The sequence below is a fragment of the Tachysurus vachellii genome, chromosome 12 (assembly GCF_030014155.1).
Source record: "Tachysurus vachellii isolate PV-2020 chromosome 12, HZAU_Pvac_v1, whole genome shotgun sequence".
In the NCBI taxonomy this organism is placed as follows: domain Eukaryota; kingdom Metazoa; phylum Chordata; class Actinopteri; order Siluriformes; family Bagridae; genus Tachysurus; species Tachysurus vachellii.
The window spans coordinates 18,074,349-18,101,927 of record NC_083471.1 but is presented as its reverse complement, the minus strand read 5'-3'; the positions used below and the strand labels follow the sequence as shown (position 1 = coordinate 18,101,927).

General features: G+C 37.7%; 1 protein-coding gene across 1 annotated transcript; it reads left to right on the top strand.

The window, feature by feature from the left end:
* Positions 1-20,759: 20,759 nt before the first annotated feature.
* On the top strand, positions 20,760-23,832 carry LOC132854667 (cytochrome c oxidase subunit 7C, mitochondrial). The gene is made up of 3 exons (XM_060883232.1): positions 20,760-20,937; positions 21,722-21,856; positions 23,739-23,832. The coding sequence occupies exons 1-2, from the start codon at positions 20,863-20,865 to the stop codon at positions 21,836-21,838; spliced, it is 192 nt and encodes a 63-aa protein (XP_060739215.1). The 5' UTR covers positions 20,760-20,862; the 3' UTR covers positions 21,839-21,856; positions 23,739-23,832.
* Positions 23,833-27,579: the final 3,747 nt, after the last annotated feature.

Here is a 27,579-nt window from a genome sequence, read left to right as displayed (position 1 = left end):
AATGTGTCTGTCATCAATATTCTATAAAGGAGCTTGTCATGGTCTTGGCAGGGTAGTTAAAGTGCTGTAACACCAAATCTGCAGCAAATTAAACTAGTAGAGCACCAAGGCTTCATTTATCCTGGTGAAACACTATTCTAAGGTCACTGTTTTGAAGGACTTTTAGTAATATCAGTATGACAATTTAATTAAGGGTACTATTCACATGACACCTACATCAGCATTTCATGACATCTGACATATATACTCATAAATTATTTGGACCTTTGCTGTCATAAAGACTGCTTTTGTCAAGTTGTGAATGTTTTGGTGACAAATTAACATCACACCCTAGTCAGGTAAAACAGATTTTACAGCATATAGACATTTAAATGCTACCTGACTTTATTATTACAGTGTAATAATAAATGTACAGTATCTCACAAAAGTGAGTACACCCCTCACATTTCAGCAACCATTTTATTCTATGTTCTCAAGGGACAAAACTATATAAATATAAATTGGATATACTTTAGAGTAGTTAATGTGCTGCTTGTATAGCAGTATAGATTTACTGTCCTGTAAAAATAACTCAACATACAGCCATTATTTTCTAAATAACTGGAAACAAAAGTGAGTACACACTAAGTGAACATGTCAAAACTGTGTTCAATATGTCAATATTTTGTGTGAGCACCATTGTTGTCAACCACTGCCTTAATCCTCCTGGGCATGGAATTCACCAGAGGTGCATAGGATGGGATCCTCTTCCACTCCCCCATAATGTTATCGCAGAGCTGTTAGATGTTAGACACATGGCGCTTCTCCACCTTCCGATGCCCCACAGGATGACCAATAGGGTTCAGGTCTGGAGACATACTTGGCCACGCCATTATCTTCACCTTCAGCTTCCTCAGCAAAACAGTTGTTATCTTGGTGGTGTGTTTGGGGTCATTATCATGTTGACAAACTGCAGTCTGGCCCAGTTTCTGAAGAAAGGGAATAATTTCTGCTTCAAAATGTTACAGTACATATTGGAATCCATGTTTCCCTCAATAAAGTACAGCTCCCCAGTACCAGCAGCATTCATGCAGCCCCAGACCATGATGCTACCACCACCATGCTTGACTGTGTCTTGCCTACATGCTGGACTGTGTCTTGTCACATGCTGTACACCATCTGAGCCAAACAAGTTTATCTTAATCTTATCTGACCACAGGACATCTTTCTAGTAATTTGTGCTTTTGAACAAGTTGTCCTCAGCAAACTGCAGGCTTTCTTGTGAGCCAGTTTCAGAAGAGGCTTCTGGGACAACGGCCATGCAAACTGACTTGTTGCAGTGTGCGGCAAATGGCCTGAGCAGTGACAAGCTGACCTTTCATTTCTGCAACCTCTAAAGCAATGCTGGAAGCACTCGTGTATCTGTTTTTTGAAGCCAGCATCTTCTACATCTGACGCACAGCACGAGGACACAACTTTTTCGATCAATCCTTGCGAGGCCTGTTCTGAGTGAAACCTGTCTTGAAAAGCTTTGTATGACCCTGGCCACTGTACTGTAACTCAGTTTCAGGGTGTTACCAATCGTCTTATAGCCTAGGCCATCTTTGTGGAGAGTAACAATTCTAATTCTCAAATCCACAGAGTGTTCTTGAGGATGCAGTGAGGATGCAACATGCAGTGTTGACATTATAAGATAATTTTACTCAAAGCACCAAATTGTATCTGCTCTAATATAAAATACACAAATTTCTGTTAGGCAGACAAAGACATGAACACAATAAATAGGACATGTGGCTTTGCATGGTTAAACAATGTACTGTACAGCTGTTATCACTTAGGGTGTACTCACTTTTGTTGTCAGCTATTTTGACAATAATGGCTGTATGTTAAGTAATGTTCAGAGGACAGTAAACATATACCACTAAACAAGCAGCACACTGACTACTCTAAAATATATCCAAATTTCTATATTATTGTCTCTTGAGAAGATATATTAAAATGGCTTCTGAAATGTGAGGGGTGTACTCACTTTTGTAAGATACTGTATATTAGATTTTGAAATTAATCTTAACAGAAAATTGGTGTCAAACTCAGGGCTAAAAAAGACATTTTTAACTGTGAAACAAATCACAATATCATCAGGACATCAAGTTCAAATCACAAGCATTCCTCAGTCATCTTTGGTTGTAAGCTAAAAGAAAAAAAAATGGTTGTGCTCTCTGAACGGGAGGGATGGCTCTTTTCTGTCAATCACTGCAATAAAAGGTAACAGTGGACCTCTGGGAACTCATGTATGCAGAAGTGTTTAACACTGCCATGTGATGCAATAGGAGCAACAGTTTGAAAAGTTAGGCTACCTTTTCGTGCTTTGGAGCTGGAGGAAGCATGCGTTAGACTTCAGTGTCTCTGTGTATAGACTGTATGCACTATGACTGTCAGAAATTTCCAATGAACTGAAACAAACATACATGTTTAGCTTAGCATAGTTTTTTGTAGCCAGATCTTCAGACTGATGAAAGACGTTTTAAAATATATAACACCTTTTATTGGCCAAGCGCTGCTTACAAGGGCACCTGACTGACATGTAAAGCTACCAATCACGGTTTATTTTGTTCCGCATCATGTTTAGGTGTGTGAAAATGTAAAGTCAATATAACCCTACAAAAACAGACCAGCATGCAACCAACCATAAAGCATTCATTTTAGTAAGTTTGGAAATTTGCCTCCGTGGAAATAGATTTAAGTGCACGGATAAAAGACTGACAGTGGTTTGTAAGAAATTGCAGATTGTATGCACCCAGATTCCACTCCAAGATACATGACAGAAAGAGCTCATTCCCAAAAAGGCTTAAGTATCATAAGGTAATATAGTTAGAACTCTAAAAAATAACCTTGATTAATTGTTAGTACTGTATGTGAGCAGGAGCAGGACATCAAGGACCTTCACTAAACAAAGGGTACGTGACCATGATTAACATTTAAAGACATCCGGCTAGACGACAATGTCCTTACACTCAATACTCATTTAAAGTGAAACCCTATTTAAACTACAAAGAGGAAAAATAGTATAAAATGATTGAGCAGGCAGGGTTCCCACTCTTTTTCAGAGATCATTTTCCAGGACTTTTCCAGGACATTTCAAATTTAGCAAAAAAGACAAGGATCACAGATTCACGGCCTAAAGTAATATTTTCTTCTCTCCAGAAGTCTTAAAAACAACGTACACTTTATGGCTATTACTTAACTATACTTGTAAAGACAATTTGTCATGTGAATGAAATTTCAACATTTATAAAATAAAAAGACCGCACATATTAATACCCTTTCCTTTCTCAGGCCAATGCCGTCATGCATGCTTTAGTTTGCTGTGCATTCCCCTTGCACATGATATTCAGATTAACAAGGTTAATATAACCTGCTTACCCGTCACCATTTGCTGAAAACATTCGAGCACTTAAACCATTCCTAGCACCTGAAACCGCCAGCGTCATCCGTCACAGCAAGATTAAACAGCATAACAAAAAACCCGTCAAAACTCAGCATCCCTGAACAGAGCACTTTCTGTTACTAATTGTTTCGACCAGTTGTAAACTGTTCTTTAAATGATCAAGAACATTTAAAAATAGAGATGCTCCGATCAGCATTTTTGGGGTCGATCACCGATCACCAAGATCATGATCTGCCGATTGCCGATCACTGCCGATCACAGAATGGCAGAGGAATGGGAATCTTTTATCTATAATCTAGCAGAGCACCATTTTTAGAAATGAAATTAACTCTAAATTAACTGTATTGAGAAAAAAACTGTAGAAATAGGCTACAGTCAAGATCTTGAAGAACCACCAAGTGTTTATTTTAGAAAATGAGAACTTAAAGCTACTGTAGGCCATCTTTCCCAAATAAGGCAGAGTAACTTAAAATTATTCCAAACAAAGAGGGGTCAGGCAGACCAACACACATCAGATCAGCTTAATAGGATGTCGCCTCTTAATACACTGATTACATTTTATAATTGCAAGCAAAATGTAAAACTTGTTACACCAAAACTGGCTACTGCCACAAAGGACAAAACTATGGCAAGTGTTTTTTTCTGTTATTATTATGAACGTCTGATGTAGTTGAGGAACCAACTACATCAGATCCAAAAAATAAAATAATGAAAGCTACTGTAAGCCAATGCCATCCTTTCTAAATAACAAGGCAGAGAAACAAGGAGGCCAAGCAGGTAGTTACCAACCAGATGAACTTGGGATGGTATGAGGTTACACAGGCCCAGGCTACTTGTAAAATGTAAATAAAATTTTTAATATATTAAAATTAAACAATTGGCCACAAAATGTTTCAGACCAAAACATGCTGGGCCTCGGCCTACTAATACAGAGTACAAAATCCTTCATGTCTCAATCACAAAAGGCATCACTCACACTCACATCACTACTAGTTTAAATGCATCACTCACAGTCGGCTGGTTGAGGGATGGGGATGTTGTTGGCTTCGGCTGGTTTAGTTTCTCATACTCTGCATATTCATTTGTATGGCGTGTTCTAAGATGCCTAATCATGTTAGTGGTATTAAAATGCCGTTGCTTGCTTCCACCTCGAGGGATTTCATCACGACATACATTGCAAACGGCTAACTTTACGTCTTTATCGGACACTTTGAAAAACTTCCAGACGGGAGAACTCATGTTGCCACTGGTAAGTGCCGCTCTGCTGTTGTTTACCTGTGCGCGTGCATGCACGTGTGAAAAAGTCGCGCGAGTAATTTACGTCACGTGATCGGCTTTTTTGATCAGCGCTTTTGGGGTTCACCGATCTAGCTATTTTTAGTCAATATCGGCCGATCATGATCGGTGGCCGATCAATCGGAGCATCACTATTTAAAAATAATCATTTTCCAGGACAACAAGATTTTTTCCAGGACAATTTATGTTTTCTTTCATTTTCCATGTGTTTTCCAGGACTGGAACATTGGTCATAAATTTTCCAGGATTTCCAGGTTTTCCAGGACGCGTGGGAACCCTGGCAGGATGTACTTCTTGACTCCGATGGACCCAGAGTACTTCATGTATTTTGTCACTGTTATGCTGGAGTAAACTTTTTCTTCTTTATTAGGATTTTTGCCTTCATTGTATTATTTTCTTACAGGTTTTATTTTTAAAACAACAAACTCAACGGACACACAGGAAAACACTAGGGACAGACTAATCATCTAAAATACAAAAATAATGAAAAACAAAAACCAGAGAACACCAGATAAAAATGACAAGGATTCAGCAAAAACAGGTAACCTAACCCTAACCCTAACCCACAGGTATAAATAGGGGAGGGTAATTAGGGTAATGATCAGGCAGGGCAAACACATGTAAGCACAAAAAAAATGAAGACACATGGCACAGAATATAAACAAACCCAAGCCATCATGGCAAAATTAATGAATCTATACAGTGAGTTTAGCTGATCCTCATAAATGCTCATTGTCACAGTTCTTAAACACAACAACTTCCTTCTAGCATGAGAACAGTATCAAGATGACTTTGTTTCCAGTTGGACCGTTGAAATCCAAAACATGACACATGCTTCTCAGATGTCAGCCAAGTCTTTCCAATTATGTGTGCCATATGCATCAGCAGTTTGTGGGTCTCACATTTGAGGCTGAGACTGAGGTCAGCCCATCACCATGAATTTATTGTAAGGCTGAAATAAAACAAGTGTTTTGCTTTACATTTCTACTGACAGTAAACAGACCTACTAGCAGAGTAGGCATGAGTCATACTATTTTACAAAAGAAAAGTGTTATAGCCCTGAGCGCAAGAACACTTTAAACAGTTGATAAAATTGGTGAAGAAAAATGAGGATCGAGGGGAAAAAAGTGTTTGTCATGTTGGCGTGTTATATAAGATGGTTTTCATGTCGGGTGCTGAATTCTGAAGACACTATACTTTGTATGTTTTTCTCACTCACTCACTCACTCATTTTCTAGCCTGTGCCTATCTCAGGCGTCATCGGGCATCAAGGCAGGATACACCCTGGACGGAGTGCCAACCCATTGCAGGGCACACGCACACAATCTCATTCATGTATGTTTTTCTAACTAACATTATTTCTCAAGCTATATCACACCGTTTAAAGCTATTGGAACCAACCTTTGTTCATATTACTGAGAATTTAGAGGTAGTTTGTACAGGAAACAATTCAGTGAGTACTGAGAAAAAAATATTATTTGGGTCACAGGACCTTGCATATTGCAACTAGGGGTATAATGAAATGCCACTATCTGTGACTGTATAGTGCTCTAAATATTGATTTTATCTGTATTTAAATTTAAACCTGAGGTGGGTGTGGCCTAAAGCAAATAGAAATGACCCACTCTAAGCTACGGATGAATGAATGAATGTTCTAAATAAATTGAGAATTTGTATACTGTATTTTTAGGTTTTCTATATACAGTTTTCCCTTTTTTCTGCCTGTGTAGTTAAATTCCTTTTTTTTTTACATTCATAATCATGACAGTCAGTCAAGTAATGGTTGTGTATGTAGGCAATAAAATCTGAATTTGACTTTCACCTTGATGAACATGCTCTTTCTTAGTTCCACAAGGTTCACATCTAAACTCTCGCTTGCATGAATCTGACAATCTGAATCACAGTCTAAGTCACGTCTGTACTCTCAACCAGATTTCTGGCAAGCTTTTAAAACATAAATAATAACGAAGTCTGTCTCTGATTCTTATCTGTATTTGTAACTGATTTGGAACACATCATATGTTCAGTTTGAATAATGTATAAATATTAGTTGTGTTATACTTACCTACACTCCACACTCACACTGTACTTACACAGTAATTCTCATCTGATGTATCATTGTAGATTAATCCCTAACTGTGTGTGCATCTTTCTAATCCATCCTAAACCTAAATCATAAACTAATTGTCTGTGATCTGACTTCATAGCTCACTCTTCTGCTTTACTTGTGTGTCACTATTATAAAATAGTCCATAATGCATTGTTAAGGTGGCCTGCTATTGTACTCTGAAGGCCCTGCTCTCTTATTGTCCTCCCTACCCACATCTATACAGAAACCAAGGGCAAACTGACAATGTCACAGCCAGACCAAATGAACCAGGGACTTGACTGAAGGACATTTTTCCACACAGACAATAAAAGTCTTGGTTTTTGACTTAATCCCAGTTCAAAGCTTCTTTATGGAAACCTGTATAGATGAGCTAAAGCAGAACATCACACAGGTTTATGACTGAGAACCACTGCTATATGCAAGATGGCAAAAGTCACATTCATGCCTACAGTATTCTAATAATAAATATTTCAACATGATCTAGTCTAGAGTCTAGAAATTCAACTCTTTAATTATTAAAGCTGTTTATTCACTAAATATTGTTTTACTCCATTTAAAGTTCTAAGAGCCATATGAAGTAATAAAATCCTGCCATATGTGTGTCCCTGGGGGATTTAATTAACTTTGTGATGTCCATGTCTCTTAACTTCATGTTAATTTGAAAGCAGCCTGCATCTTTAAAACTGTCTGTGATTTGCTTGGCATGCAGTACAAACTCTTGTTTGCAAATGAGTTTAGCAAATGTGTACAAGCTGCAGGAGCATTTTTTTTTCCATGGCACTCCTTTTCTTATGACTTTTAGCAATGTTACTTTAAGGAAGGGTAAAGTTTTTTCCCTGCATCTAATGAAATGATTGCTCAGCGCATGTGTGTGCCTGTGTGTGTCTGTGTGTGTTCGCGCGTGTGTGTGCCTGTGTGTTTGTGTTTGCGCCTGTGTGTTTGTGTTTGCGTGTGTGTATGTGTGCGCATGTGTAACCAATTTTATAATTCACTGCAAGTAAAAACTATTGAGTCTGCAGAATGCCACCAATCTAGGACCTGAGCAAATTTAATTTGAGCACATGTTGTCAGGAAAGACACAATTAGTGTACTTTAAGCTAGACTGAGTGACATTTGGTGTGCTGACAGGATGACCAGGACAAAAACAGTGCAGGACATTCAAAATGTATTTTCATTCTTTACCCAGTTGCAGATAGATAGATAGATAGATAGATAGATAGATAGATAGATAGATAGACAGATAGACAGATAGATAGATAGATAGATAGATAGATAGATAGATAGATAGATAGATACTGTAGATAGATAGATAGATAGATAGATAGATAGATAGATAGATAGATAGATAGATAGATAGATAGATAGATAGAGTACAGACAAGTATATTTCAAATCAGTGCACAGTGTTTTTTTTTAAACACACTATGATTTATTATCAAAGTTATAATATTTATTATAATCATAACTTTATTTGACAAGTGACATAAATTGAATGCCTCAGGATCGCTAGAAATTAAGGCTATAAATTATTTATAATAATAACTAAACCCTTAATTAACCCTTAATTTTTTTTTCTTGTTTTGTTTTCCATTTAAAAAACTAATTGCTCCAATAATTAGCCAGGGTGTGATTATATTCATTTTAAATAATGATTCTAATATTTGAATATAATGTCTGGATTAAATTTATAAAACAAGTCTCTGCTGCAAATACCTTGAGAATCTGTGTCATATAGAAACAAAATGGTCATTTTGTTTTTGTTCTGCTAAAATGGATCTTAAGTTCAACTCAAAAATCAGACTCAAAGCAAAGTCTGATTCAGGAAACTGCTGAATAAGCTGTTAAATGATTTAGGTAACTACTAGCTCTCATTCACCTTCCAAGTGAATTAGCTAATGTTAGCATGGTAATGAAAAGCTCACACTGCATAGATGGTATAAAGCCCAAGTCATTTCCATCCAATCTGACAGGGTTATTTGACTATAATAGGTCTGGTGCTTAGAAATCTCTATCACATGAAAAAGGAAATCTTACCAGTGACAAAAATGTAGCGATGATTCTTCAAAACTTGGTTTTTGCCTCTCACGGGCATATTAAAAACAAGCTGGCAAACTTTTTTAGTTCAGAGTTTAGGAAATATTTGTAATTAAACATATTTATAAAACAACAAAGATCTATTGGCTTTTTCTCTGTGATTTGGAAGCAGTACTAAAAACCTCAACCCACCATTATCAACAGAATTCTATTTAATACTGACAAGTAAATACAAGTGGTGGTAATGAGGTTTTTTTTCACCTGGCCTCTGAGATCTGCCTTAAAGATAGGATGAGAAGCTGGGATATTTGGGAGGTCAAAGCAGAATCGCTGCTCCTCTGCATCGAAAGGAGTGAGTTGATGTGATTCAGGCTTCTGGTTAGGATGCAATATATGATTTGATGACCGTAATATTGTAATAGTTAAATTAGATTCATTAAAAATATTCTGTACTGAAGGGTCATATACAGTATGGGGGAATGTATATATTAATATAAACATTTATTCATAGTTATTTTATCCTGACCACACAAGGAGCTAGCAAATGGTGCTTAATGTGAAATCAGCATAAAATCTATATCACAAACAAAGTGAAGATTCTTCTCATTCACACTCAGTTTCAGGAGCTGCTTTGTCCTAGTCAGAAATCACATCAAATTCGGAGCCAATCCCACAAACAATGTGCATGAGGCAGGAATATTATGTTCAGTTCAATTTTATTTTTATAGCAATAGACATTGTCTCAAAGCAGTTTTACAGAACATAAGAAATATAGCACAAAAAGTTTATTATGCAACAAATAATATTCTACAAGTTCAAGATTAATATTAGACATATTAAATGTGTTTGTATTTATCCCCAATGAGCAAGCCTGAGATGACTGAGGCGACTGTGGTGAGGAAAAACTCCCTTAGATGGAAGACGAAGAAACCTTGAGAGGAACCAGACTCAAAAGGGAACCTCATCGTCATTTGGGTGACACTGGAAAGTGTGATTCTAAATTATTATAAACACCAGAGAGTGTTGTTATGATTAATGTCATTTCAACATTCATATGCAGTCCGACAATTGTGTATTGATTAGGAGGTTGTTGTCCTCAAAGAACACATGTACTTGGCATCTTCTCTTTGAATGTCCAAAATCCTCATGAAGCGGAATCCTATTGGAGTTTTTACATCTCTTGATGCCTTGGGATGGATGAAAAAAATAGAAGCAAGTGAAGAGGAATATTAATATTAATCAGCACTAGTTGATAATGTGGATTTTATCTACTGGAGCACAAGGTTATGGGTTATACCTTTTTTTTTTAATCAGTTTACACACCAGCAGTGGCACCTTGGTGGACCTGGGATTTGAGCTTAGTGTGTAGATTAGTGTGTATGTGACAAATAAAATCTTGAATCCTGAATCATATTACTGTCCTTCCCTTAATTATTGTAATAAGCAGCACCTAAAATAATTTTATCTCGACACAGTAAGCCAGTGATTTTTAAGTTTCTGTTTGTGGACCCCATGCAGAAGTCCATTTTCACATTTTCTCTCTTAAATCCAATTGACCTATGTTATAAGTATCTTGTTCATTACCTCCTCGTTTGAAAAAGGGAACATGAGGGATTGTTACCATGCTTTCAAATGGGAACCACTGCTGTCTTCAAATTGCAAGAAAATGAAGAGATTCACAGTAAAACTGAGAAACGGCTTACATGTGTTTCTTCTTGCTCTCTAAAACCCACAGAGTTGCCATGGTTTCTTTTATGCAAAGGGTTTGGGCATACACAGTGGGATGTGGTGGTCAGTAGTGGCGAGTGAAAAAAAGTACATATGAATAATTCCTATCAGCTAAAAGCATGCAATTGGTGTCACAATATCCCCACAATGAATAGGCCACAGCTTATCTCCGCTGCACTGATTGCCTATTGTTCTTGTGTTATACCTTACCTATTTCTTTTTCACCATGTAGTGACAGTTCTCTATTTTTAGGTGTAGATCTCTTACTGAGCCGGAGAATTTCAACTAAACTGAGCCACTGACATATAACATTAATTGTGCAAAATGTTTTCTCTAATTCATTCCCAAGATCAGGTACCACATTTTGAAAGGTTATTTGTATTAAAAAAAATAGTCAATTTGCTTTAGTCATCTCTAGATGGTTTTTCTAGACAAGCTGCAATAAGAGCACAAGACTCAGGAAGCTGGTGGTCATTTAATTTTATTCACGCATCAATAATTCACAATTTATTAAGCAAAGCTGCTTCATGTTGTCAGACCATGACCATGCATCGTCATGGAAAATGGTGCTGGACTGATAGGTTTGAATTTATTACTTTTAAGCAGAACATAGTACTAAAATTGTTTAATTAAAATCACTATTTTCAAAGTAAATAACATTGCCGTTGGCTATGTACAAACAGCATCAGCCCCAACTGACCTGATCATTGCAGTGCTGAATGCCAAACTGTCTCTACTACTAAATTAACAAAAACTATCTGTCTATATCCTTCTTTCTTTCCATCGGTTTTTGTGAAAAATGGATTAAATAACTACGTCAAATTCTTACATATTTAAATGAATCGTTTCTTCTTGGGTGACTCTTTTTAAATGAGTCACAAGCAGGTCACAATTAAGGATAAAGAATGAATGAAAGTTATAATATGACTGTATTGTAGATTCTAAATGGTATGCTAAATGATATGCCTCGAATTAGATATTGAACTGGATTGTAAACTGGAGAGTAAATAGGTCTTGTGATTTTTATCTAGGGTAGCCTACCTTACACATGGATATTGTTTCTTGACCATAAAATAGATTGTTTTTTTTTTATTGTCTAGAGAAATTGAAACAGCGTTGTATTCGTATTATTGCAAAATGATTAGAAATGTAGCCTTTAAGATGTTTCTGTATTCCTGTTTTTGGTTATGGATCAAACAGCTCATCGATTCACTTCCACAGGTGGTTGAACTTGACCATGGACAGTAAGCAATGCTGCCCCCTGCAGGCCAGATGTTCAAAAACGTGTAATTGGTTCAGATTTTCTAATTATTATAAGGGTTGAGTCCAGATTGTCCTCATGAATCAAGTAGCTGCATCAAACCCCAGAACACAGATATGTTTAAAAAAATCAATCATAGCTTTTCTTCAGAAACAAATTGTCCCTGTTTCATATCTGTAAAATCAGCGAGTGTGAATCAACATCAAAAACAATCAAGTGATGAAAATGCAAACTTAATTGATTTCTTTCTCTCTTTTTTTGGGATGCAAAAATATTCTCATACGATTGTATGATGTTATTTTTGCCTAGTCCATTTAGGCTTGTATGTCACTCATCTGAGTTTGGCATCTCAGTTTAAAGCGCATAATCAGATGATATTGTCAGAATATTTTGATGCCAGTAGCTGCTTGGCAGCATTCATTAGCACAGAAAAATGCTTTTGAGTCAACATGCCAACAGATGACTCGATCGGTCATGCGAGACAAATGTTTTCAGGCTGCTGTTGTGTGATTTCTGGTGCTGAAATGACAGTGATGGAATACAAATTAATGTATTTGCTTTTGTTGTTGTTCACACAGACTGATTGATTAGCACTGTAAGAACTTGGATTATATCTGTCCTTTGCTTTGTGTGCATGTGTTGATGTTTGTCTGTTCTCATATAATGGGAAAGAAAATAGATAGAAAATGGGAGAAATATGGTAGCGTTATGAGGAACAACACGGATGATTTTAAAATAGGACGCAAAATTACTGAATGAGTAATTATGTCTGGCACATAATTATTACCACCGTTACATTCCATGCTTTACTCCAGGTCACTGGTGATCTGGAGTATATCCCAGGAATACAGTGAGTGAGGTGGGAATACATCCTTGATGGGACACCAGTGCATCACAGGAGACCAAGATCACGCTCATTCACATCTATCAGCAACTTAGAGTTGCCAGTCCACCTACTGGCATGTTTTGGGAGGTGAGAGGAAACTGGAGAATGAGAAAAAACCCTCATGGACACAGAAAGAACGTGTGAACCAGGAACCCTGGAGCTGTGAAGAGGCAACACACACTGTGCCCCTGTGCCAGCCAATTAAATACAATTCAGAAGTAAAACCTTTTCTTTACACAAATACTTCTCACAGTAAATTTGTGAGATGTGCGGCTTTAACTTATATCGTTAAAATATCGTTTATGTCATTTCATTCATTTGTCTTTAGTAACCGTTTTATTGTGGTCAGGATCGCTGTGGATCAGAGCCAATCCCAGCAGTTCATACACATCAGTGAATTTCTATGAGGAATTATATCCGCAATAGAATTTGCAATGCAATAACCTTCTTTTAGTTTAAAAACTGATAAAAAAATTAAAATAATTAAAAAAACATCATGGGGGGGCACGGTGGCTTAGTGGTTAGCACGTTCGCCTCACACCTCCAGGGTCGGGGTTCGATTCCCGCCTCCACCTTGTGTGTGTGGAGTTTGCATGTTCTCCCCGTGCCTCGGGGGTTTCCTCCGGGTACTCCGGTTTCCTCCCCCGGTCCAAAGACATGCATGGTAGGTTGATTGGCATCTCTGGAAAATTGTCCCTAGTGTGTGATTGCGTGCATGAATGAGTGTGTGTGTGTGCCCTGTGATGGGTTGGCACTCCGTCCAGGGTGTATCCTGCCTTGATGCCCGATGACGCCTGAGATAGGCACAGGCTCCCCGTGACCCGAGGTAGTCCGGATAAGCGGTAGAAGATGAATGAATGGATGAAAAAAACATCATGAACTATCAAGATTCTACCTGTTACTTGCTTCTGTAATTTGTGTAGACAGTTTGCCTTTTTGATTTCCACGTTCATATGTGTGTGGAAAAAGATCAATTGATATAGGAAGAGAATGGGAAGCACAAAATGTGTCATGTTTCAGTATGGTTGGCTTCCTTGACACTTTTCTGCTTATGTGGTTATGTGTTTAGCAGTCAGAACCATTTGTTCTGTAGTGTATGCAAACATGTGAGCATGAATGGATGGATGAATAAATAAATATGTTTGTGTTCCTGAGGTTGAGTGGGTTCAGAGCTGTGTAATGATTATCTAAAATAGTCTTGGTGGTAGGAAAAGATGCCATACCCCCTGCTCTATCCTCCTCCTCCTCCTCCTCCTCCTCCTCCTCCTTAATGCTAGAAGCAGATAAAGCTAGCATCCAGAAATGAAAACCCAGAGAAGATCAAGATCATTTTATCCCTATTCACTTTTCCCTTTGTAATCTTTCATTTCAGACAGAAATGCTAGGCTACCAAAACAAACCCTTTCCACTAAAAAGAATACCAAGCCTTGGCCTGTGTTAACTTAATTAGTTTGTTAATAGTTAATGTTAACTGATTCTGTTTACACCTAATGCATGTGTTTAATTGATATGTATCGCTCAATATATCTGTCTTTTTTGTGCATTTGCATTGCTCTAATTTGTGGTCTTGAACAAGGTCTTTTCTACACCAGATGAACTGATTACAGTTACAATACAAAGCTTGGAACAATGTGTTCTGCTTTGCTACATGATTTGTCTGTGCATGTTGACAGGAAGTGCTGAAGGAAGTTGGTCCTGAGCCGTTTATTTCCCTAATCAGCTGCTGAACGACAGCACAGTCAGGTGGCAGCTGGCCAGGTCATGACCTCCCTCAGGATGATGGATGGGTCAGCAGCAAAGAATCTAAGCACCAAGCGCAGCTACCTGTCACACACAAACACATATACACACTGAAACGCCTGCAGTGCAATGCCCCGAGCTCAACTATGGACAGTTTTAGAATAGGTACTGAGAAAATATCCTCAAACAAGAACACAGACTTTAACATGGTGTTAATTCTAGATACATATATAATACAGTATATATACATTTTATAAGATGTGTGTGTATATTTCTATACATGTGTATATATATGTATTAGAGACGAGCCGGATACTCGGCTGAAACGAGTATCCGGTACGGATGAAAATCATCATTGGGTAGCTGATTGTGTCAGCGTTCTGTGATAGGCTAGTCACAGCGCCCCTCCCCTACACACATACAGATGTATTGTGTTGCTGTGTCTCGCTCTGCTCACTCACAGTCACACACAGAACAGCTCTCTGTCTCTCCCTCAGTCACTCGGGTTCGCGTGTCTTTTCCGTTAACGTTTAGGGTTTCTTTAGCTTTTTACTTCGGGTTGTAACGTTAATAATACGTACTTACTAACCAGTAGAGTTCTGGTAAACGTGGGTTCGTTCAGACGTGGTGCTTGCTTTGTAGAATGCGACTCGCTTCCTCACTGCGCTATGGGTTGCCAAGAAGTAATAAAGTATTTCCTTTTACAAACCTCAGAATCTCATGTGAGCTGTGATTATGTTAAGATCACTTGTGTTAGAGAGGAAAAAAGATTGGAAAGTGTCATTAGCATAGAAACTAATTGGGATCTAACCAATTATAAAAAGATGTCCTTGGTAAATTCATTGGTAAATTCATTGTTATATTGTAATTTTAAGAGATTTTTTTGGAAGAAAATGGTAATACTTTATTATTTCATATACTAACACAGAAAACAAATGTATTTCTGTGAAAATCTGGCGAACCTGGGACACAAATAAGTTTGAGTGGGTCAATTAGCTGAGTTGTAAGAATTTTAGAAAAACAGCTAAATCTCTGCATCTGTTATAGGTCTCCAGTCTAATTGGAGAAGTCTGAAAATAACGCCGGCTCACATAAAAGAAATGAAACACATCAATTTTTAATCGTCTTCTCCATCTTAGTCGAAGAGATATATTGAATAAGAGCTGACTTATACCCCTCTGTTCCCAGTTCATTTTACAGCATGTTCTATTAAATTCTTCATAAGTAATCTAATATTACAGGGAGGAAGAGTAATAAAGTCAGACTGCTGTAGGGTATCTGGAGTATCCTTGTTGGGCACTCGTATCTGTAACCTGTAAATGTAAATGTAAAGGAATAAAAATGAAGAGCAATCTGTTTTTTCTACTTTCTTTTCTTTACTTTAACAGTTATAATCTCTGTATCGCAAACACATGGTTTCCCAGCCATAGTGTCATAATGTCAATGTCACATTAAAATGTCATTTCAAATATACACTCACCAGCCATTTTATTTCTGTGTTGGTCTCCTCCGTGATTACGCACGGTTCCTTGCTCCTTGTATACTCTCAGTTGTTCATGGCTTCAATTCCACAAGGAGAAACAGTTTGAGATGACTTCTGGGTTGTATTGTAAAGAGTTATTACGCTGAAAGTAGCCATTTAAGATTTAAATTATGACCATAAATGCATGGACATGATCAGCAACAATACACAGGCTGTAGCAATCAAAAGATTCCACAAACCGTTACTCCATTATCATGTGGCTGAACTGTTGAAGCCGGTTGGATCCATGGATTCATGCCAATTTCATGTTCATGTCACAGCAAAAATCAAGATTCATCAGACCAGGTGACATTCCAGCCTCATCAGTCCTGTATTGGTGAGCCTCTAGCCCAGTGTAACTACAGATTCCTATTCTAGACTGACATAAATGCAACCTGATGTGTTCTTCTGCTGTTGTAGCTCATCTGCCTCAAGGTTATGCATTCTGACATGCTTTTCTCCTCACCATGAGTGTATCGTAAGAGTGAGTATGGTTATTTGAGTTACCATAGCCTTCTTGTCAGCTAGACCCAGTCTGGCTAAGTGTTCCTGCCCACATAATTGCTGCTCACTGGATGTTTTTTGTTTTTCCTACCATTCTGTGTGAACTGTAGAGCCTGTTGCTGGTCCCAAGTCCCAGGAGTTCAGAAGTTTAAACCAAACTGTTTGGCACCAATCGCACCTTGGTCAAAATCGCTGAGACCACAGTTTCCCTCATTCTGAAGTGAACACTCTGAACTGGTGCTCTTGATCTTGATCCTGACCTGCCCGAGTGTATGTATTTTGCTGCTGTCACATGATTGATTAGATAACTGCATGTGCAGCATACAGGCAGATCATCCACACATCCACCAATTTTCTATAGAGATTTTCTACACAAGGTTATGGAGAACCTGGAGACTGGAACAAGGTGAAGGAGATGTCAAGTAGCCTATAACGCATGTCTTTGGATTTGGGGAGCAAACCAGAGTACCTGGAGGAAAGAATATGGAGGAATCACAGGAAGAATATGAATTGAATCCATAACTCTGGAGGTATGAGGCAAACATGCTAACCATTAATGCAAAAAATTAATGTTAGTATATTTCACTTAACGTTAGCCTACTTAACGTCTCATGGGGTGCTTAAGACAAATAATCTTGGCTGAAGGGGTTCAGCTAAAAGATTTCATTTTTTTTGCTCTACCACATAAATATTCATTACTTATAATACCACATGATGAGTTTAGCAGTGATGTATGAGTGTTGTTTCATGGCATGGTGTTTAAACTAATCCCATTGACTATGAATTTGAGATAAATAAAACATTACCCAGTCCAAGCTTTGTAAAGTTTCCCACTCATTAATTATAAACTCTCCTGTAAATTTGATTCATTGCCTGCAAATATAAACCAGCATTGGTTACAGGAAATAAGCTTAACCATTTTATCAAGGCTTCACCCTTCTGAAATCTCTCTTTGAAGTGCTCAAGCGGTCGAATCCAAATGATGTATTTTGGAAAATTTTCTTGCATCGTGTTTTCATGAAAATGCTTATTTTCCGTGTCATAAAGTAGGGATTAACTTTGTGCGAGTTTTAAGTGGCGTTACTGTAACACGTGCTGAAACCTGGGGGAAATGTGACATTTCTTCATCTTCATAATGGCCATGAAACCAGCTTTGCAGGGAAAGAAACTTGGTGTGTGTGTGTGTGTGTGTGTGTGTGTGTGTGTGTGTGTGTGTGTGTGTGTGCGCACTTCACTATTCTGAGAATTCATCAGCAAGCACTCAGAGCTCAGCCAGACATGTTTACAACCTGTGCACTGTGCTGGCTTTAATTCTAAACTCATTGACACGACATACACGGACCATTGCACCTCAACTACTGGTTTCAGCTTCAAACATGGAAGCATGGTAAACGGCCAATTTGCACCACTTTGGCTTGTCGGTGGCTTGTAAATTGTAGCTTAGTGATAACATTGTGCTCAACTGTTGCGTCAAAACCCCTTATTTTTATTGTTATTGTTTGGAAAGGAAATACTTTATTACTTCTTGGCAACCCATAGCGCAGTGAGGAAGCAAATGAAATACAATCAGCTCCAGAATTACTGGAAATATAAAGTATATATAATTTGAAAAATTAGTCTTGCTTTTTTTTTTTTACCACTTTTCTGATATAAAAAGATTAATCCATGATACTCAAATCCACCAAGCTTTTTTCCCCTTGTAGTTAGTATAAATCTAGTGTATCAAACAAACCAAATCTCTCTGTCATCCATAAACATTTGGAACACCAATGATCTTTCCACATGAATACGTCTAGTAATGGGTTGAAAAATAACCCATCAAGCACAAATAGCGACAATAGTCTGAAAATTTATTCAGAAAAAAAACTGCTACAGCTGGAGAATCTCCGCTAAGAGGATGGTGCTTTAAATTAAACTATTAATAAATAATACATAATAATAAAGCATGCTATCTGAAATGGTTTTAACAAAAGATGTGCTTTCTTAAAGCAACCAACAAGAAGACGAGCCTGAATTTCACTAAACATCACTGAAACTACGGCTAGAAGAGTGTGCAAAAAAGTGTTAATTGCCTGAATATAATTGGAAAATCTAGTTTTTTGGTCCTATTACAAGATTTCAACCAACTTAGCTAAATTGCTAAATCAATTTTTAACTGAGCTCATTTTTTAGCAGGAATCAGTAATGTAAAATGGAATAAATGCCAATGCCAGTAAAAGCTAAAAGAAAGTAAACTGAATAAATAGAAACTTAAATAGTAAAGATATAGAAATATTTCTAGAAATCCTCACTCACTCACTCATTTTCTACCACTTATCCGAACTACCTCGGGTCACGGGGAGCCTGTGCCTATCTCAGGCGTCATCGGGCATCAAGGCAGGATACACCCTGGACGGAGTGCCAACCCATCACAGGGCACACACACTCTCATTCACTCATGCAATCACACACTACGGACAATTTTCCAGAGATAACAATCAACCTACCATGCATGTCTTTGGACCGGGGGAGGAAACCGGAGGAGGCGGGAATCGAATCGGCGGAGGCGGGAATCGAACCCCCAACCCTTTAGGTGTTAGGTGTGCTAACCACTAAGCCACCGTGTCCCCTCTAGAAATCCTATTATTGTTTATTTTTGGTTTATTGCAATTTTACAAGAAGAAATAATAGATATATTTGGCTGTGGGTGTGTCTCAATAAGTTTCCTACGTGGTAAATTAGCATATTGTCTTCACGAGTTGGGACACTAGTAAGGACCCTATGTCACTATAATTGGGACGCTGATGGTTCAATTTCTGGTGACTTTCTAATTTACTCATCAGTCACTGTAAAAATCCAAACATCTAAAATATTAAAGTTTTATACGTCAGCTTAATCACACGTGTTTCTGTCATGTTACTTCAAGCAGTATCCTAGGATAACTAGGTTTTTAATCATTAAACACTTAAAAGTGAGAATATAACTGTATATAGAATGCTAAATAAGCTTGTTATCATTGTTGTGCTACTTAAATAATTAGTAATGATAGCGATGTTTAACTTTCTTACATTTGTTGAAGTTGGCTGAGAGTTCATCTGCCATTTCTTTCGACCTGAGAGGCTTCAGATAATGACATTAGCTCTAATAAAAAAGTATATATAATGATCATCAATGCTCCCTGTTTTTTGCGATGCACTGTGGGGTTATTTAGGAACCGAGGTTACAGTGCACTGAAATGATCTTGCAATCGCGAAAGACAGCTCTTAAAATGGCCCTGGACTCCCTGTTAAGTGCCCTGACTACTGAACAAGAGAGGTAATTGAGACGCACAATGTATTTAAGGTACTTTCATTTTCTCTGCAGTGTGAAGATGCTGAGGAATCAAATATTTCATTAATTCCACATTAATGAAAAAATAAGGAATTAGAATGAGCACTTTGACATGAACCTACTGTTCATGTTACAGCTGGAGCCGTGCTGTTCCTCAGTCAGTGTCTTGCTGCACTACAGAAATAATACAAAGAACTTCTGACCAATCAGAGTTGAGAATCCAACCGGACCGGGGAACAGAACATTCACACTTTTACCACAATGAAGCTGATATATTCCTATAACATGCCCCAGTTGTGTTTTTTTAAATTATATTATACATTATAGACCTATAAACAGTCATTTATCATGAAACAGAATTTTCCTTTTCTGTCTGACTGCTAGTTAATAAACGTAAGATAACCTGCAGCTTGTCAGGTTTCTCAGGAAGACTTTCGCATGGCGGAAAAATGCACTGTCGCAAAAAGCGTTAACACGGGACTCTCACGCCGATATAGATTCATCATACCAGCAAATACATTTTCTTTGTTAAATAACTGTCTGTTTATTATTAGGTTTAGCTAATATTGATTGATTGCACTGCTTTTATAGCTGCTGTTCAGATAACCAAGCTGTTGTATAGAGAACACATTCCGACCAATCAGATTTGAGACCTCATTTGTGCTCTGATATCATTATCATTTTCACATTCAGGTTAAAAGAATGTAGGCTTAATGTTGCACGTGTGAGCTATAGGTAGCAAAAAAAAACAACAACAAACAGGTTGAGAAAGAGATCAATTCAGACTCATACAAGTGGTATACGCTTTTTTTCTGTCTAGAAAATCCACCCATCTTTACTGATGCTATCTTTAGCATCCATCTTTATTGATGCCAACATACGGAAAGCGTTAAGAGCAACTTTTTCAGAGAACTACATTTCCCAGCAGCATTTGCGACGACATTAAATTACCCATCAGGCTGTTCGGTTCAAGGTTGGCGAGAGAAGCTCAGAGAGAAGAGACTAGCTTACATTTGCTTTTTAAAGTTCACAGCTACCGGTGCAACATGCTTGGACAAGCCGTGCGCAGATTCACCACCTCCGCTGTCCGCGCTTCTCATTACGCAGAGGGACCTGGACAGGTAGTGCGCGTTCACACGCTTTATTGTGATATAATCCGATTCATAGACGGCTAGTTAGCTTTGGCTAACGGGCCTAGTCTTAGCCCTGAAGCCTGTTTGGAGGTCATGTTTCGGAATGAGTGCTAACTACCGTTAGCTTTAACCGGCAGTTAATGATTTAACCACGTAAACTTTTACTTAGTAACTATAACGTTTAACGTAAATAATCCAGTCAATCTTTTATAATCAAAATTTTGGAGAAATAACGTAACTTCGGCGGCTCACTTCCTCATGTAAAGGTATTATCGCGGCTAACTGTACATGCTAACAGCTCTTACTTTACTTTAAACGGTTTACAATGACTGTTTAACGTAAATAAAAACAAACAAACAAATAAAAGTCGGCTTGCTTTCAAAATAACCACACGTTACTCTTTGCTTGATATATTTAGCTAATCAACCAGGGTTTCAAACAGCTGTCGTTGCTAGCATGCTAATTTGCTACCAAGCCTTGAAGGAACAAATTCACGCTTCATCATTTATAAAGCGATATGAACTGGAAAGATATTAATATTCTGTTAAAGTTCAACACGAAACATGTGTTAAGGTATAGACACACAGATAGAATACGTTATCACGAAATGTATAGGTATCCAAGGTTACTCGAGTTAAAGGTTGTCACTATAACACTGCTGTTTTGTTATGCCAGAATTGTTGGTCAGCTTATAGCATCATGCTAATAATTGCATTTAATGGATTTTCTTTTGTATTGTTTGTTTTAAATAAACTAATGTGTTCTCTTGCAGAACCTGCCTTTCTCTGTAGAGAACAAGTGGAAATTGCTGGGGATGATGGTGCTGTTCTTTGGCAGTGGCTTTACTTTTCCCTTCATCATAGTCAGGCACCAGATCCTGAAGAAGTGATGTGCTTGCTTGTCAATGGTACGCTTATTTTCTGACCGTTTTTATTTCTGAAAATAGCCATGGATACTGTTACACTGCAATAAGTCCAGCATGGTGAAAAGAGCAATCAGATTAAATGCACATGAAAATCACTCTCGGAAAGCAAGTTCACAGAATGGGTAAAGATGTGGCTTATGAAAAGACGTGTGTTTCAGCTTCTCATAGTATTTACGGTTGCTTAGTGGGTTTTCTTTTTTCTTCTTTTACTTCTCTTCCTACACTCTCTTTCTAAAGCTGAACAGTTATTGATCATGTGGCTAAAACAATGGCCTGTTAATCAATATGATTCATTTTGCACACAATCTACATTTCACACTCATGAGGTGATTTTCTGGAAAATGGAAGATGAGTCTGGAACATTATATAACGTTTGTTAATCCTTAAACATTTTCAAATCTGGTAGCAGGAACCTTCGGAGAAGTACAATTTTAACCAGTTCAAAGGAATGCAATGCTTCATTACTGCTATACTAATAACCATGAGTTGTTTAGATCAGGAATTCCAGCCCTTACATGAACCTCCTGGCACAAACCATTGTGCTTAATGATCGTGTGCTCAGTTAGATCCAGTATGTCTGCAGAGAAGAGGTTTCCACAAAGAGATAAGAACCTCTGGGTTAGATGATGGCTCAAAAACTCCACAATACAATGTAAATGTTGTTTAGATACAGGTCACTCTGATAAACAGTGGGGTGTAATGGGATCTGCTTAATACCTCGTAAACATTTAAATGTACTTTAGTGCCATGAATTCATCTACATTGATGTACGTTGTTGACACAACGACAAAGTTCTCATAATGCCGCATTTTACATGCAATTTAACTAAATGACTGCATGGTTGAGGAGCTAGATTAATTTTTGAATGATCATGCTGCTTGATCATGCAGGTTGCATGTTTTTCCACAATTTTGCAAAAAAGAATTTTGTTTAGTTAGAAACAGAGCATTCATTAAAAAATAAAGAAAATAAAGCTGCACCATCTGTATTTGTCTGACTCTGTGCTTAACGTTTGGAAAAGTCCTGAAAGGTGCAGCAATGACCAGCAGCTGTTCACACTTCTATTATTGGAGTGAATGATTTTATTTTTCATTTTGTTCTACTGTAGAAATGAGTTGCTATGTGGTCTACATGTTTTCGTAGTGCAGCATGTACTACGAAAACATGTAGATCACATAGCAACTCATTTCTGCAGACTAGTAAAATGACCTTTTTATTAATATTTATATATTACACCTCTTGAACTATAATTATAAACCTATGTCCACAATCAGTACATACATGGCAATAAAAACTATACAGTATGATTTTACATGGAATCACATTCTGGATTTGGCTACTGTTTTTCCTTGAATTTCAAACATAGCCGTGTTCATACAAACTAGTAGCTGTGCATGCCACTGTTCGGCAAATAAAAAATCACAGGATTGTCGCTCAAGTCACAAAACTGCTGTTCTGGGATTATTATGATTGTGGGTAGTTGGAATATTTTATTTCCTTTTTTTTTGTTTGTTTGTTTTACTGATCACAGCAATTTTCAGTAATTTCTTCAATAGTGTCTGTTTACATCATTTTTGCTTTTTGCTCTTGTACAATTTAACAAAACAAAAATGAACGTTATATCGAATTTTTCTTTTTCCATTTATTTGAAACATGATTTGTTTCATGCATAAGTTGCTATCATGAAGTTTCACTCATTAGATTTACTCACTATGTAGGTAGATTATACTGTACAACATGTTGCATGTTTAGTAGACTATATTCTGTAGTTCAGACACTTTATTCATTAACTTATTGTTGGGAAACATGTACAGAGTTCTTGCACTGTTGCATGACCTCTTATAATTGTGTGTTTGTGTTACAGGTCATTGTGAATACGTGTCCACAGCAGCAGCTCTCTTCATTCTTCAGACGGGGTTCCCTTAATGCTAATTTGTAAATAAAATGGTATAATGTTATACAGTTTTCTCTCTTGTTTGCCATTTATTTTGTTTATGTGCATCATGCAGAGATTATAAAGAATATAAGCTGCACTGGTGAGTGAGATGTTGAATTTTTAGTGTATGTTTTTAAAGAAACCTGTTAAGGGAGTAAAAGTCAATTTTGCGCTGACTGGAATAGCTTTTCCAGCCAAGCTTAAAACAAGATGTTCCCAAACTGAACAAAATTACAACATGGGGTGTTTAAATATGCCTTTTGAAACTGATTCTGAGAAGTCTAGTTGTGCATCTGAAAAGCTTTGTTTCTACACTGCTGAATTTCACTGGATGACCCATTTCAGCTCTATTAACCTGCTACTGGTGGGGACACAAAATGCAGAAAGGAACACAACATGCAGAAAACTTCGCAATTCAATTGTTGGTCAGTTTTTCTACTCTTGACTTGGTGCTGAATCTAAAAGATAAAAAACTGCAATAACGTGCAGGTGGGAAGATTGTGTCTGTGTGGCATTACAGTGTACCAAGTGTGTTACATTGTCCTTCATATCTGGAGCCATCAGGGCAAAGAATGGCATTGCATTATCAGGAAAGAACATTGGCCCAAATAGAACGGTTGGTAAGAAGAGAAGTGGAGATTTACAGAGCAATGGAATTGTACCTGAATGATAGGTTGGGATTAAAAGAAACAAGTTGATGAAAGTGTCTGGTTGGAGGGTAAATTCAAGCGTTTATAGAAGGGAAGGGAAGGAATTGAGCAGTGCTGAAGTGCCTTTTTAATGCTTGAACAACACTTAAGGTAGGGTTGTATTGAGCAGAAAATAACAGCTTGAAGTAAATGCTTGAAAACAATGTTGAACCCATCAACTTTAGTGATTTAGATTTCTAAGCATAAAGATTTCATAGCAAAACCTCTGTGGGTACCTCTGTGCATTTATACAAATTATTTCTATATGTAAATGTTTACTCAAATGTCCACACATGTCCTGCTAAAAAAATAACTTTTTTTTTTTCTTTTCTCTGTTTCAAGTTCTATATAGATAATCTATTTTTTTCCCCTCACGTGGATGAAGCATATTGTTCCCTTAGCTTTAATCTGCTAGCAGCTTCTATGATGAGTGAAAACAAAATGTATAATTCATTCATTCATTTTCTACCGCTTATCCGAACTACCTCGGGTCACGGGGAGCCTGTCAAAATGTATAATTTAACAACAATTTTAATTTTAGTGTTTAATTTGCAAACATGAAGGTGTGTGTGAGAGAGAGATACCTTGTGCTGTATCCAGGGTGAAATCCCACATTGTGACTGCTGTGAGGAAAGTACGTCATACAAAATAGGACACTCTTATTTCACTTTTCAGTATATGAGAGTCTTTAGACTTTAGAGACTGCAAGACTAGAGAAAGACCAGGTGATTTGTCCAGTTTGGTTGAACCTGTGCTCATGATTACCTCAGATTTCTGTTCTTGGTTGAAAGGAATGGAACCTGATCGATCCATCCTGTGCATCCACACACACAAGCCTTTCTTTATATATATATATATAGCATTATTGCACAAACTTTTAATCTTTTGATTATCCCAATTGTTTCTCCAAAAAGTACATTATTCAGAAGGGACACAGACATCCCAGTCCTCAATTTCACTCTAATGTCTGCTGCGAAGATCAACACAAAACCTTTCCTCTGACAGGAACCCAAGCTGCACTGCAGCATGACGACTTATGAAAAGTACATGAGCTGGGCCTTATTTTGGGGATGTCTGCTGTGCAGACTTTTGTATGTATTATGAAGACACATGTCCGAGCCACTGACATGGCAGTTCTGTGAATCTTAAACAAGTCCTAGAAGGCAATGGAGAAAAATGTTTTATTGATTTATGTTGTCATATGTTAGAATAGTAGAACAGCAAGGGACAAAGGTGCGTGAGTATTTTACGGGATTGCATCATTTTAAAATGGTCAGAATACATAAACAGTTTTATCAGAATTTGATATATATAGTTTCCGATATACGTGACATTCTTGTCATAGGTCCTACATTATGAATTGGCTTTATTCAGGCAGTATATTATCTTTTCTCCAGCAGTACCAGCATGACTTTCAAGCAACCTCCAAGTCCTAGTGTTGGCTTAGATTATCCCTGCACTCATGAATGTCTATAACACTGCCATGTCCTTGACAAAGAAGACAGCCTCATAGCCATTGAACATTACACTCACAATAAGCCTCAATGATTAAAACGAACCACTCCGAAGCCCAACTTCTGTCAGACACACTACTTGTGCATATTGGCACTGTTTCAAAATAAAGCACAGCCATTCAAAACCACTTTCATAATTACGTATGAGTTTTTAATGATTTTGACCTCTGATGCAGCTCCGCAGAGTTAATGTACCATCAAATTCTCCTTAAGCTATGGAAGCAAATGCAATAATAAACGGTCTTGGCCGATTAATGTCAGGTGTCAAAATCAAGGCCTGAGGGCCAAATACAGCCTTCTCCCTTATTCCAGTCAGCAAAAAAAAAAAAAAAAAAGTTCAGGTACTAGCCAACATTTCCAAGCTAGAAAAGTTTGACCTCAAAACAAAGTCTTACTAGACATATTCACATATACAGCCTCCATCCCATCCACATTGCAGACATTTTCTGTACACGAACAGCTCAGCAGGTGATGAGGACAGCTTATTTTGCACCAGCTGTATTTATAGGGGCGGTTCTAGAGGCGGGGCCACAGGGGCCCTGGCCCCTGCTGAAATCTGATTGGCCCCCGTTTCATGGATCGAAATTTTTCACAACGATCACAGATGCAATTCCACCCCCAAACAATTGGCGGCACTCGAGCGTTTGAAAAAGGAATGACTGCAGAAATGTATTTGCACCGTACTGAATAAATTATTTTGTGTACTTGGCCCCTGAATGTAACATGTGGCCCCTTAATGGCCCCTGTTACAGAAAATTCCTAGAACCGCCACTGTGTATTTACAAAATGGTTCACATAAAACTGTGAGACAAAATATCAGGACAGTGAAAAAACGATTTGTTCAAATTTTATCTGATTACCTATAGGACTATAAGTGTCACCAGATTAATACACTTTCTCATCAGATTCACTGAGACACATATGTCACCTCAAGTCTTTTTAGGTCTGCTGTGTCATATGGATTAGATCAAACTCTCCAGTAAAGCATAGATATACTTCCGTAGTTTCAAATATGGTCTGAAATAAAAAATCCACAGATTGCAGTATATCACTAAAAGGATGACTGTACATGCAGCTGATCATCCAGTAGATACAAAGTACAAGGAAAAGTCTGTATTTTATATTTACTCTATAGTGCAATTACTGGATCATCTTCAAGTCCATCTTCAGCTCTATGGAAAGTCTCCCATCATCCCGTGCAGAGTAAAGCCAATATACATCATTCTGGTTGTTTAGGATCACTGCCTCTTTAGCATCTTTATTTTAAATAGACTCTATTTTACTGTATATAGATATCACTGTTGTATTGTTTCAGAAACCACACTGGCATGACAATACTTCAGAAGTGAACATGGCGTGATGAGTGTGTTAGGATTTGGGTGTGTATTCAGCATTTAGCCTCCAGCTCTGCCTGCAGGCACTGAAGAGAGTCAGTGTCAGAGATGTGGGGCATGAACTTGCCTCCATTATGGCTTTCGGGGCCAATAAGAATTAGATAACTACTGAGTTGTTTAGTTATGTTATCGGTCAAGCAGTTGGAATGGTTGGAACCAGTTTTGTTTCAGT

What these genes read in the sequence shown, in the direction of transcription:
- LOC132854667 (XM_060883232.1), top strand. Translation starts at nt 20,863, where the DNA reads ATGCTTGGACAAGCCGTGCGCAGATTCACCACCTCCGCTGTCCGCGCT. An exon ending in ACGCAGAGGGACCTGGACAG is followed by an intron (nt 20,938 to 21,721) that starts GTAGTGCGCGTT and finishes GTTCTCTTGCAG; the next exon opens with AACCTGCCTTTCTCTGTAGA.